This window comes from Myotis myotis, unplaced genomic scaffold, assembly GCF_014108235.1.
Source record: "Myotis myotis isolate mMyoMyo1 unplaced genomic scaffold, mMyoMyo1.p scaffold_m19_p_3, whole genome shotgun sequence".
NCBI classification, from domain to species: Eukaryota; Metazoa; Chordata; class Mammalia; order Chiroptera; family Vespertilionidae; genus Myotis; species Myotis myotis.
The window spans coordinates 193629695-193642272 of record NW_023416335.1 but is presented as its reverse complement, the minus strand read 5'-3'; the positions used below and the strand labels follow the sequence as shown (position 1 = coordinate 193642272).

The 12578-nt window shown below is 48.4% G+C and overlaps 1 protein-coding gene across 1 annotated transcript in view; it reads left to right on the top strand.

Moving 5' to 3' along the window:
• Positions 1 to 521: 521 nt before the first annotated feature.
• The window catches only part of NTF3 (neurotrophin 3), a 69684-nt gene continuing 57627 nt past the window's right edge, over positions 522 to 12578 (top strand). The window contains exon 1 of the mRNA XM_036301478.1: positions 522 to 742. Coding sequence (XP_036157371.1) covers positions 725 to 742 — 18 coding nt within the window. The 5' untranslated portion in view covers positions 522 to 724. The remainder of the gene's footprint in view (positions 743 to 12578) is intronic.

Genomic DNA, 12578 nt, shown 5'->3' with positions numbered 1-12578 from the left:
TGGAGCTGGAAGGGTCTAAGGTTCGGAGGAGGAGTTTACACATTAGACCCAAGCCGCCCAGAGGAAAGGGGCAAGAAAGGCCCTTCTGCCCAGTAAAGAAAATCTTAAAAAGAAAGGGAAAAAAAGGACGAGCAAAAAGAATCGTTTAAGAAAAAGAACAAATAAGACAGGCTGGAGACATTCACATGTAAAATGCAGTGAAAAGGTGAATATTTCGTTTTTTTCCTGGGTTTCTAAAAGGGAAATCGAGGGGAGACTGAAGCAGACTACTCGTCTGGAAGTTTTGGGGGTTTTCTCTAAGAGGGGCTAGGAGGAAAGGCCCGGTCCTCCCACGGGTCCTCCCCCAGGCCCCAGTCGGAGGGGCGCTGGGGCTCAGGCCCGCAGGGCGCAAGACCAGCCGGGCGCGGGGGCGGGACACGCGGCGCGCAAGGGGTTAAGGCGCTGAGCGCGGAGCCATCTGGCCGGGTTGGCTGGTTATAACCGCGCAGATTATGTTCACGGGACTCAGAGTTGAAGGCTCCTCTCTCTACCGAACAGCTCCGCGCGCGGCCCCACGAGAGAGCCGGGAGCAACTACTTTCTTCCCTTTTCTTTCTTTCTCTCTTTTTTTTTTCTTTCCCTTGCTGGGGAGTGGCGGCGGCGGGGTGGGGGAGACTTTGAATGACCAAGCTTGCGCCCACCTTTCTCTTCATGTCGACGTCTCTGGAAACAGTCACACGGATGCCATGGTTACTTCTGCCACGGTAAGGGGAGGCGGGCACCTTGGGTGGGCAGGTTTGGGGCTTGGGGGCCTAGTGTGGGGGGTTTCATAGTGGAGTAGCGCGGGGGCCCAACTCCGCACCCCGCCCCACCCCCATCGAGCCGCACTACCTCACTTTCCCGGGCTTGTGTCTTCCCCGAAGTTTGCGCAGGGATCAGCCCGGGCCCAGGCGCAAACACAACTCTCTCTCTCTCTCTCTCTCTCTCTCTCTCTCTCTTTCTCTCTCTCCTTTCCCTTTCCCCTCCTCTCGTTCGTCCTTCGGATGTCCGATATCTGGGAAAGTGATCAGGTTTAAGGGACGTGGATTGGAAACGAAGGGCGGAGGCGAGGGGAAATGGGGGCGACGGAAGGGCAGGGAAGGGATTCAGCAGAACCGCCACCACCCCTTCCCCAACACAGGCATGTGCTCCTGCAGAGAGGGCTCCCGGTGCATCCGGTAACAAAAGGGGGTGCCAAACAGATCCCGGGTAGGCAAGGGGCGAGGTGCCGCCGCCACTCCCCGGCACGCCCCCCGCGCCCGGCTCTTCGCGAGCTCCGCGCGCTCCACGAGCGGGGCCCAGACGTGGGCTGGGGGAGGAGAGTCGGAGCCCTGGACCTGGAGGGTCGCTTCCCAGTTTGGGGAGTTGAGACTCCTCGCCCGACGAAGCCTACCTGCTCTGGAGGCCCCCTGCCTCTTTCTCAGAAACGACGCTGCACCCGGGGCAGGTCGTGGCCAGCGCCCACCCCGCGGCTACCCCACCCCGGGTCTCTGAGCAGATGTTGGAGCTCCGCGCGGCCCGCGCATCTGGGACCCGGCGGAAGGGCTGGGGGCACCGGGGACCGTGCATCCCTGGGGAAATCCTGAGCGTTCCTCCCAGCCAGCTCTAGGAAATTGAGGCGGAGGTGTGGAAAGGTTGGGAGGCGCGGGGACCGGCGGAGCTAGGTCGGACTTAAAAAGACCCACAGCGGTTCAACTCGCACCATTACCCCAGAGCTCTACTAATAACCCTATGAAATTTGGGGTGCTTGGGGGTTGAAAGTTCAGGGAAAGAGGGGCCGGGTGGGGGAGGGGACTCTGTTTGTGGCTTTCTTGTTGCTTTCGGGCGCGAGTGGGTGCGCTGCTTCTCTTGGGGAGTTTGGCTGCTGCGTTCCTCGTCTGCGCTTCAAATGCACAGAACTGAGAGCCCTTCGCCCACTAGTGAGGATCCCTGGCTCGGGCGGGGGTGGGGGGCGGGGGGATTTCAGCTGGAGGAAACACGGAACCTGAACCTGACCGACTTGTCTCGACCTCTGGTGGCAGGGCGGCAGGTTCAGAGTCTGAGTGGAGACAGCTGCCTAGAAGCAGCCTGAGAGCTGGGTTCAGAGCTGCAGAGCCCGCGCGGACTTGTTTATGTGTGTGCAGAGCTGGGGACGGGGGGCTCAAAGGAGTGGGTGTCAGTCCCGGAGTCTGATGTTTGCAACTCAGATGATTACAGAATGTGCTGGACGGCCTGCTTTTCAATAAAGAGATGCTCTCTCCCACCCTGTAGAACAGAGAGCAAAAAAAACATCTAAGCCCTCTGCCCTGAATGTCAGGATGGGAGACAGTTGTAACATAGAGGGAACTTTTCTGTAGGTTCTGCTTGCACAACGCTCAGAAATCCTCCAGCCTGTCCCCCTCTGGCCGGCTGGCCCCCAATTCCTCCCTGACATGTTGCACAAAGAAAGTGGAGCGGTAGAATTCAGGGTATAAAACCCAGCAGTCTCTGCTTGGGACTCAAACGCAGAGACCTGGCTTTGGGCATGGGGGGAGATGAAAACAGGCTCCGTGAATAGTATTGAAGAAAAGTGGAAAGATTGGGGCGGAGGATTGCAGGAGGGAGTGTGTTGGTGAGCACTGTATTGCAGCTGGAAGTGGAAGATTTGATTCTCTGATGGGTCTGCTTTCCTGTGGAGGTTAGATCTGGACCCTTGGGTGCTCTGCTTGGTCAGAGAAGGAGGTTTTTAGAAAGTTTCTGCCTGAGGGTGTGTGGGTGGGGAGAGGAGAGCAGGAGCTCCACCCTGCCCTATGTTCCATGGAGGTGTTCTGAGGAGTCTGTGAGATGGGCATATGCTTGACTGGCAGGAGAGGAGAGCAGGTGGGAGCATAGGTGTAGCTAATGAGAAATCTGTGCTGAGAAGGGTGTCGGAGCAGGAGGAGAGGTACAGTGTGTTGAAGACAGATGGCATGCGTATGCCTGCACAGACACATGGAGTGGGTGTGGCGTGGGAGGGCAGCTAGGCTGTGTGTGGGAGTGAAAGGTGGATGTGTGTGGAAGGCTGGGTGCCTGAGGATTACCAAAGGGATATGTATGGAGGTGGGAGAAGATGATCCCAGAAGAGCAGAGTGTGAACTTTATGAGTGTGCTCTGGGAAAACTAGCTGGGATGGCATTGGATCATGTGGAGGATAGAAGAGTGTGGGCTCGGACACATTGTGGAGAGACTGATCAGGGAAGGATGCTGAGTTGGTTTTTGCTTTCATCTCCTCCCCAGCTCCCAAGAAAGGAGGGAATTGGAGAGTGCTTAGAATGAGGGATGTGCATTTAAGGGGAAAAGTCCTGTGTGTTGGCACTGTGTGGGGATCAGGGAGGATGCATGAACAGGATTGGAGTGAGTGGAGGAATATATTTGGCATGCCTAGTGGTAGAGATGCATGCTGTATTATGTTGCATAATGAATTTCATATTTAATAGAGGAATTTACTGTCACCAATTGATATTGATTATCAATTAAAATTTATGGAATGACTACTGGCTGCTCAGCTCATTGCTGGGTACTGGGCCATGGCACAGTGCCCTGGAAAAATTCCTTCTTGGAGCTCAGCTGACTGCTGCACTTTTGCCAGGAGGAACGAAGCGAGCTCGATGCTAGTTGAGATTTCTTCGAGAACTATAATTCAGTTTCTAGAGATGTTTATGGATCTTGGGGGCCAAAGGGACACTGACTTGAAATATATCTGTGGTTTTGTAAAAAGATGGCATAAAGATAGGGATGATGTATAGTTTTGTGTGTTGGGGAGGGAGCTGAAGCATGTTACTGTTTCTTGTAGTGGGTGTGAGCTGGGAACTGGGGTGGGGTTGCCCCCATCCAGGTCAGAATGAGGGTCCTGATGCAATGGAGTGATGAGTTTATAAGTGTGTAATGCTTACTTGTTAGCAGGAACAAACTTGATATGTGAAGCTGGAGAAGGGTGAAGGCTTCATCAGGGAAGATGAGGGTTGAATGTTTGTTAATCTTGATGTTTTCTGGGTAAAGCTAACCTGGTGTGTGTGTCTGGAGTAAAATAACTGGGAAAAAGTTAACCAAGAAAATAGGAGGAGTGTAGATTCTGGCTCTTGTGAGGGAGTGGGTGTATGTTTTTGGAGGAATTCTGTGTATCTAAGGAAAGATGCTCAGATGTGCATCTTCAGTAAAAAAAGGCATAGAAGAGCTGCAGGCTTTGGAGCCTCTGGGAAGTGAGGGGAATGTGAAGGTGGTTGGGTTCACACCCCGAGAGAGCTAGTGGTGTGGCTGCATCAGGACAGGGCGAGTGGTGCACTTTGGCTATACATACTTGCTTGTCTGGACCAGGTGACAGGGAACTTCATTAGGTCCTAATTGTGTGAGAGGACATATTGGGGGGACTTTATTTGACTCATGACATTTTTGAATTCATGAATTTATAGCTGTGCCATTTTGAGATTCAGTTTATTTTTAGGGGCAATGCATCCACATGAGAGAGAATTAATGTAGGGTTTGGCCATTGGTCAGAAGAAGATATGGTGGCAGATATTTCTGAAGATGGTGTGGTGGGGGGTGGAAGATACCCCATTGGGAATGTCTGGGTTCTAGTCTCACTCTGCCACTTTGGAGCAGTGTGGCTTCAGGAAAGTTTTCTCATCTCTCTGATCCTCTGTTCTGTTTCTCCTTTTACAAAAATGGCAATGCCTGTGATACCTCTTCTCCCAGTCAAAGCTTGGTGTGTTTAGGAGTACAAAGCTATACTCAGAGATGAAGTCCAATCGAATACAGGTGCCAGTGTTTGTGTGAACTTGTAAAAACGGGATCTGTACCTCTTCTCCCGATAGTGAAAGTTGGTGAAATAGTCTCAATGCCCTCTGTATGTCTACTGTTCACCCACTGTATAAGCAGAACTTTCTTTAACTGCCTTAGCTTACTCATCCATAAAATGGAGGCAGTCAAACCTAGGTGATAGTTGATGGAAATCTGTATTCATAAAAGGAATCTGAACTCTTCAGAAGAAAGGTGGTCCAAAAATCAATGTTATTAATCATCAGAAACAGATATTGTCCTGTTCTTTAACATGAGCTGTTAAAGACCACGAGGCCACAATGAATGTGACTTTGAGAAGAGAGAAAATGATCGTTGTCCTTGGTGTATTTGAATAAAAGAGGAGCAAAGCCTATCCATCCTGGGTTGCTGTGAAAGTCTGTTTTCCTCTGAACTGTGGGTCCTTGGCAGGCAAGAGCCTGTAGATATGTGGGATGGCGTGCATCCAGTGCAGCAAGCTGGTACAGCCACTCTCCCCAGAGACAAAAATGGAGGCAGAGGGGCAAGGAAACCCACTGAAGCCTCCGAGTCCACCCAGAAGTCAGCATATACTGTTGACTCCTGGCTCAGAGTCAGGCTCCCATCCCTGAGTTCAGTGGCCATAAATAGTCAGGAGCTAAGCTATTTCCATGAGGCACTAAACCAATTCTGTTGCTTTTCTTGGCGAGATTGGGCCAATTAAGTTGATTGGAAGAGGTCACTGCTGATGGGTCTCACATTCCCCTGACGGGACAGGCCAGCAGAGTCTAATTACATAACATTTCCCATCTCTGCAATTCCACTCCCAGATGTATCAGATGTTCAGGCCTCTCTTCTTCCCCTCCATTCAGGACGACTAATTGAGCAGGCAGCTTCTGCTCCAGGCTTCTCCAGACCTTTTCCTGAATAGTTATTCCCACCCCAACCGAAGGGAATGTAAATCCACATGTTGGCTGAAGTGAGAGAGGGGAGACAGGCCGGCACTGAAGATCTTTAAAACCCACCGATGGGCTTCAAGACTCACCAGCTGCTCTTTTACTCTTTAATGAGGCAGGCAGTTTCTAGCAGTGGGTTGAACTAATGACCGTTGCTAGGGTTTTAGATTTAGTTTTATTTAAAATTGAGTTTGTTGGAGAAGGACCAAATCTTCTACTGGAGACAAGCCTAAGCCCAGTGTGGTGCTGCTGATAAGGTCTGTGGATGTAGTTTGTGCGTGGACAGGCATGTGCAGAGTGAAAGGAGAACATGGGATATGTGTACGTGAGCTGGGGACACCTGAGCACAAGAGTGGCCCTATGAATGCAGGAGGCATTCATAGGGAGGGAATGATATGGGTGGCAGGTAGATGGTGCCTAGCTCAGATTGAACTGTTATCATATTTCTTCTTACAGAAGGGACAGCTTGTGGAAAAAGTTAGAAACAACTTCCTTCAGCTCATTTGTACAGAGGGATGGAGGATGTATGAACTTTTAAGAAATAGGAGGCCAGTGTACATAGTACCTCACTCTTGCCTGGACAGATTTCTATTAAGATCAAGGTTGGACAAAGGAAACCTTTCAGAGGACTCACTTTAAAACCGGTGAAAGCACATGTAGGTGGCCAAAGATTTAAAGTATTTTTTGTTATTGTTGATAGTTTTCCACAACTCAGCCTTTTAGTCCAGACTACCAAGAGGCTAGAGAGTACATGGTCGTCAGAATGCTTTGGCTGTTTCCTGTTCTCATCTGTGTCCTGGTCCTTTTCAACTGATCTTAACTGTGAGCCACCAGAGGCCATCTGTGTCCCTGGACATCCTCACAGGATAAACCTCTGACAATAACTGGTTGAGCTGGAGAAGAGAAGAACAGATTTCGAAGTGAAATTGGGTGGGGTCTGTTGTTGTTGATCACTTTTTAGTAGCATCTCCAGAGAAGACATTTGTTGAGCCCCACATCTTTTATGGATTTGTTCAGTAAGGGATTTTTGAAAGGAGGAAAGTTCTTGCTCATTTAAGGCCAGAGCTGTAAGTAGCTTGTTGACCTCAAAAGATGCCAGGCTAAGGTGACCTTAAGCAGCACGGGGCAGCAGAAAACCTGCTGACTTGGAAGTGGGAGACCAGGTTTGGAATTAAGCTCCGTCACTAATCAGCTGCTGTGTTATACTGGATGTTCTCTCTCCAGTCCTTGGTTTACCCATCTGTAAATGAAGGGCTTGAATTAGAAGATCTCAAAGTCCCATTCCAACTCTACCACCCTAGGATTCTACAGTAGTCCTACCCTTCTGCTCAATCAGTGCTAGTAGGTCTGACTTGAGGTACATCTTGGCACACCCTAAATGAGCTCCTGTTTATATCTTTGGGGAATGGCTGACTCAAAGGCAGAAAGTCATGCAAAGAATATGCCATAGTGTTTTGTTTTGGCCAAGAATGTTCACAAAGTTGGCTTAGCCTGCACAGTGTATACAGAGCTGGAAGAGGTTGTGTTTGGCTTCCTGGTAGGCCTGATGCTAATTAATCATCTAGCTTCCATGTGAATTCTTCTTAGCATTAGTATTTCTGACTAAAATAAGGACCCATCTTTAAGATGATTGATGATGATGATAATTGTAATTAATATTTGAGTCCTTACTGAGTGTCAGACATGATTACAAATAGTGTGTGGCATTATCTCAATGCCCAGAATAATCTCATTTACAGGTGAGGAGACTGAGGTTACATGAGGCTAAGGGATATGCTTACAGTGATGCAACTAGGTATTGGTGTGCTAGCTTTCTGTCCTGAAGCCTGTGGCCATCCCAAGTCCATCACCTGCCAGTCAGATTCTGTTTTCTACATTCTGTGGTGTCATCCAGATGGGAGATTGTTTGATAGCCCTCTGCAAAGTCTATCACCCCACAGGGAAGCCTGCTCCACTGGAGGGTTCATTTTCACTTGCAAGACAAATGTTGAGGTTTTTTAGCCACCTGCTGGCAAGCGTATGTGTCAGATCTGTCTTAGCTCCCATTGAACAGCCTCCCACCCCCCCATACTTCCATTCTGTTGACAAGGGAATCTGCCCTTCCAGAATGGGGGTATTGATTTAAGCCACAATTGCCTTCTTGTAAACTCTATAAGATTGGAGCTGGACATCTGGTTTTGATCCACACACCCACAAGAGGTGGTAGGTCCCAGCATTCTTGAGTACTGCAATGAGGGTTGCACAGAATCAAAGTAAAAGAAAATCTGAATGGAGACCATGAAGGCTTTCAGAATTTGGAAAATGGGATAGGCTAGGGAATTCCCTCCATTTATACTAGGGCCAATGTGAATATAGATTTTTTTTTTCTGAGAGATTGGGGTCAGGGGGTACTTCTAAGGACTGGGGTCCCCAGGCTCCTTTTGGAGCAGTTCTAGTGTCCTCCAGCTCTGGAACTTGCCTGCTGCAAGCCCTCCTCTGGGTAGTACCACACGTAGAGCTGCCAGAGGGGTGCTTAGAGTGTATTTTGCCCTCTCTGAAGGCTGTGACTGAAGACTATTGTTCTTCTTTCTCCCTCGGCTGATTTCCACACCACAACTACCACATTCTCATCCTCAAGGCAATTAATAAGAATGACTTCGTTCTGTTGCTTAAAGGGAATGCAATATGCTAATAAATGTACAACACTAACCAAATGCTGGTGAGGTTGTAGGTGCTTCAAAACTATGTGTTAACTTGGTTTAAAACAACTTTTCATGTGTAGGGTGACTTAGCCCTTCTATTATGATCTTTTTTTGTGATAGCCAGGTCCTTGAAATATACTGCCTCCCTCCCTCTGTTTCTAGGTCTAAGGCCCTGGCATTTAAAAATATCTTCCCCCTCTGGTTCCAAATGATCCCTTAGGGAATATGTTTCAAGTTCTCAGTCTGGGATTATTTCTACCCTATGTCTAGCAGACCTAGTCCCGATTGTTCACAGGACATGCCCCTGCTTCCACAGGGTTTAAGAGGGAAATGCCACTCTGGGAATCACCTGATTCCCAACAAGTGTGTCCTGTGATGGGGAAGGAGCCCATCTGTCCTGCTACCCAGCTTGCTGTACTTCTCTTTGCAAAGGACTCAAACTAGCTGTGTGACCTGGAGCAAGTCACTCTCCCTTCATGGGCCTCTGTTTGCTCTTCTGGAAAAGGAGGGGCTTGGATTCATTAGAAGGTCAAAAGGACCCTGCCAGTTGTGACAACCCACATATTCCATGATCCTGCTGGTCCCTGAGCCTCGTTGTGGCCCAAGCCTGGGATTTCCAGGTATCCCTGCTGGCCTGGAGAACTTCCATGCAGAAATGTGCAGGGGAGGAGGAGGAAATTAAGTTATGTGGTGCCAGATAAGTTATTGAACATATGGATGAGTGTGTGTTTATAACGTGCTGAAGAAGCAAGCTTGCCAGATTTGTGGCAGATTTTGGATTGGAAGTTGGAGCCTAGGGAAAGGTTTATGTGGGATAAAATTGTCTGTGGGTAGCTGAATTCAGTAATCTAAATCAGAAAGATCACGAACTATGAGCAAGGAGACCAGACTCCACCCCTAACTCTTCCAGAGACTGACTGTGCATTGGGGGAAGTCCCCAAACCACACCAGGTTTCACTTTCCTCGTGTGTTAAGTGAGAGAGTTAAGGGCTACTGGCTTTGGTGATCCCTAAAGTCTTTCCTGCCTCATCATTTATTGTGGGAATCGAGGATTAATAGAAAAACCTGGATGGATGGCTCCATAAGGGGATATGGCTTAAATGTAGAGGGAAATGTCCTTTGATTGCAAAACTATTCTAGTGGCAGGAATATATGTCTATTCTTGAATTTGAGATGGTGTTGGAGGATGTACACTCTGTGTGTACATTGTTTTAGAATGCTCTCCTCTCCATCTCCACCAAGAATATGGAAATCATCCTTCACCATTACCTTCCCTGGGCAACTTCCCTCCCTTCCTCAGAGAGCCTGGGGCTCCTTCCCCAGCCATCACATGTTCTACCACTTAGAAGCTTGAGTTTTATTCCCATTTCTATCTTCTTACTAAAATATGAGCTCTGCAAAGAAAGGGATCTGTTCTTTTCATCTTGTGTCCCCCAATACCTTGAACAGTGTCTTCTACAGAAATGAGTTAGGAGAATGAATGCATGGTGAGTTATAGTGAGTTCTGCTTGTGCAGGGGTAAGGGTCTGGGTTCAGAGAGGTCATGCACTGACCAAGGGTCCAGAGCCGTGTTCTCTGTGTCTCCATTTGGCCTGTCCAGGCCTGAGGTCATGAAGCCTCCTCACCAGGAAAGACTATTCTCTTTCTCTTTGGAGACCCCTCTGCCCCATGTCTTAGTCTGCTTAGCTCTTCTGCAAATTTGGGATCTTGGTCGTGGGGAATTGGGTGTCATTGCACATGAATTAAGGTGATTGATGTTTAAACACTTGAAAAGCAAATGTTGGAAGATTATTCAGTAAGCATTCTGCTGGTAGCTAAGTCTAGGCCTGTGCTAGATGTTAGAGAAGATGCAAGGTGGATGCTACAGCTCTGATTCTGAGGGTCTAGGATTTGGTGAGGGAGATAGATGGCTTACATCAGTGTGATCCAAGGAGGGGCAACATGGGCATGAAATGTCAATTGCAGGGGTCTCAGTTGAAGCATTGTTTTCAGTGTGAATGATGGAGGAGAATCTTCTTGGTCAGGAAGAGTCCAAGGGTTTGTTAACAGTCTTGACTTGGGCAGGACAGTGGTTTTCCTGTCATTAATTTCCAAATGTCAAACCAAGTCACTGAGTCTCTCAGAGCCCATTGTGATATGTGCTCCCTTGTTCTTCATGGGGAGAGCTGGGTAGGGTGCATGTTGTCCAGGTGAAAGGGCTTGGATGTGTAAGTGTGTGTGCTCACAGGTATGATTTTCTGGAGGACCCTGCTCATGGCTGAGGTCTACACAAGCAGGAAGGTGGATCTGCCTGAGCACCTAAACTCATTGTTTCTCTCTGCTGCCTGGATGCATAGTGTCTCTGTGACCATTTCTGACATGGGGACAGACTGCCATCTACTGTCCACTTCTGTCCTCTGAGTCCCTCCTGCTTTGTGAGCTCCTCAGCATTTTTTTCACATCCTGTTTTTAATTGGTCCAGATACCAGTAGAAATGGAATTGACATCAGGTTCTTATTTACTGATTTCTTTGGAATTTAGAAAGGAGCCTTTAAAAAACATAACACATCTGTTAGATGTTTTTCTTGTCTGCTTAACAAAAGTGTTATTTTAAGGGAGCCTCCTGTCTTTCTTGATTCTTCTGAACCACCATGAGAGGTCCCATGTGGAAATACCAAGAGGTGAAAGGCAAGGCTCTACCTTCATGAGCCTTGCCCTCTACCTGGGAGCTCAGGACAGACTTGCAGAGAAATAGACAATAGGAAGGGGCAGGATGTGTTTGGTAGATGGCAGGGACCACAGAGGCTCTGGAAGTTTGGAGGAAGGAGGAGTTCTTGCAGGCTGAGGTGATTGGGAAAGACAAGTGTGGGCAATTTCTTAAAGCTTTTTTAAAAATCAATTTTGAAAGAGAGATGAAGGGAGAGGGAGAGAGAAACATTGATATGAGAGCACAACATCCATCTGCTACCTCCTGAACATCTCCTACCCGGGATCAAGCCCGTTACCTGGGCATGGGTCCTGACCTGAAATTGAACCAGTAACCTTTTGGTGCACATGAGGACAGGCAGCCAACTGAGCCACACCAGCCAGGGCCACTGTGGCAGTTTTTAGCAAACTCAGGGTTTGGTGAGAGTCTCCAGATAGAGCTGCCTGATGTGATAGAACAGGCTCTGCCCTGGGAGTTCAGGGACCTAGAAGGCCTTAGGTCCACTGACTCCATTATTGGGGCTGTGAGCTTGTTGTCTGAGGGTGCTCCCATCCCTGCCCCTGCATTAGGTACCACAGTTGCATGCAGTAGGAGGTGGCTCTTGGTTTCCAGCTTGTCCAGGTGCAGTAGAGCCAGAGACCCAGTGGGTCCCATGCAGGAAAGGGCACTCAGGTGTGGTGCTATCCTAACCCCCAAGCACAGTGGGAGAGTCTTTCCCAGAGGAATCTCAGGTGCTATACAAATCTGAGGGGGTGAGTGACTTCAGGAGTGGTCTGCCAGGCTACTTCTTTCCACACCTCCTCTGAACCTTCCTTCCCAAACATATCTGTATAGTACTTGAGTCAAAGATAGCTCCCCCAAAAGAAACAGCAGTAGTGTTGGTCATAGCCCAAGTGTAAGATTCCTTCACATTAGAATTTGTTTAACCACTCATTGCTTTTATGGAGTTTTTTATGTATCTGAGACTTTTTCATGGTTGTGGAATAAAGTGGGAAAAACGGTTTCATAACTTACTCTCATATATTTTTTTCTTTCTCTTAGCACTTAAATGATCACCAGGGAAATCTTCAATGTGCTTATTTCACGTCCTCTCTCTCTCTCTCTCTCTCTCTCTCTCTCTCTCTCTCTCTCTCTCACCCCCCCCGAGAGAGAGAGAGAGAGAGAGAGAGAGAGAGAGAGAGAGAGAGAGAGAGAGAGATTTTTAGATTGTGGTCTATTAGCAAGTCTAGAAAATCAAGTTGAGCTTGGCTTGGGTTACTGGTAGAGAGACCTCAGCTTGTCACTATAATCCTCTGACATTTCCCTTTTACTTTTTGGCTCTTGTATGAATTGGCAATATATCTTCCCAGTTCCCCCTTCAGTGTTTACATCTCGTTTAGGGGCTGCTGTATAAAATTACTGTCTGTCTGCCACAAGTCTCCTCAGTTCTTTGAAGGACCACTTGACAGAGGCACAGTCAAGGATAGAGCCAGTAGAAAAGGTCTGCTTT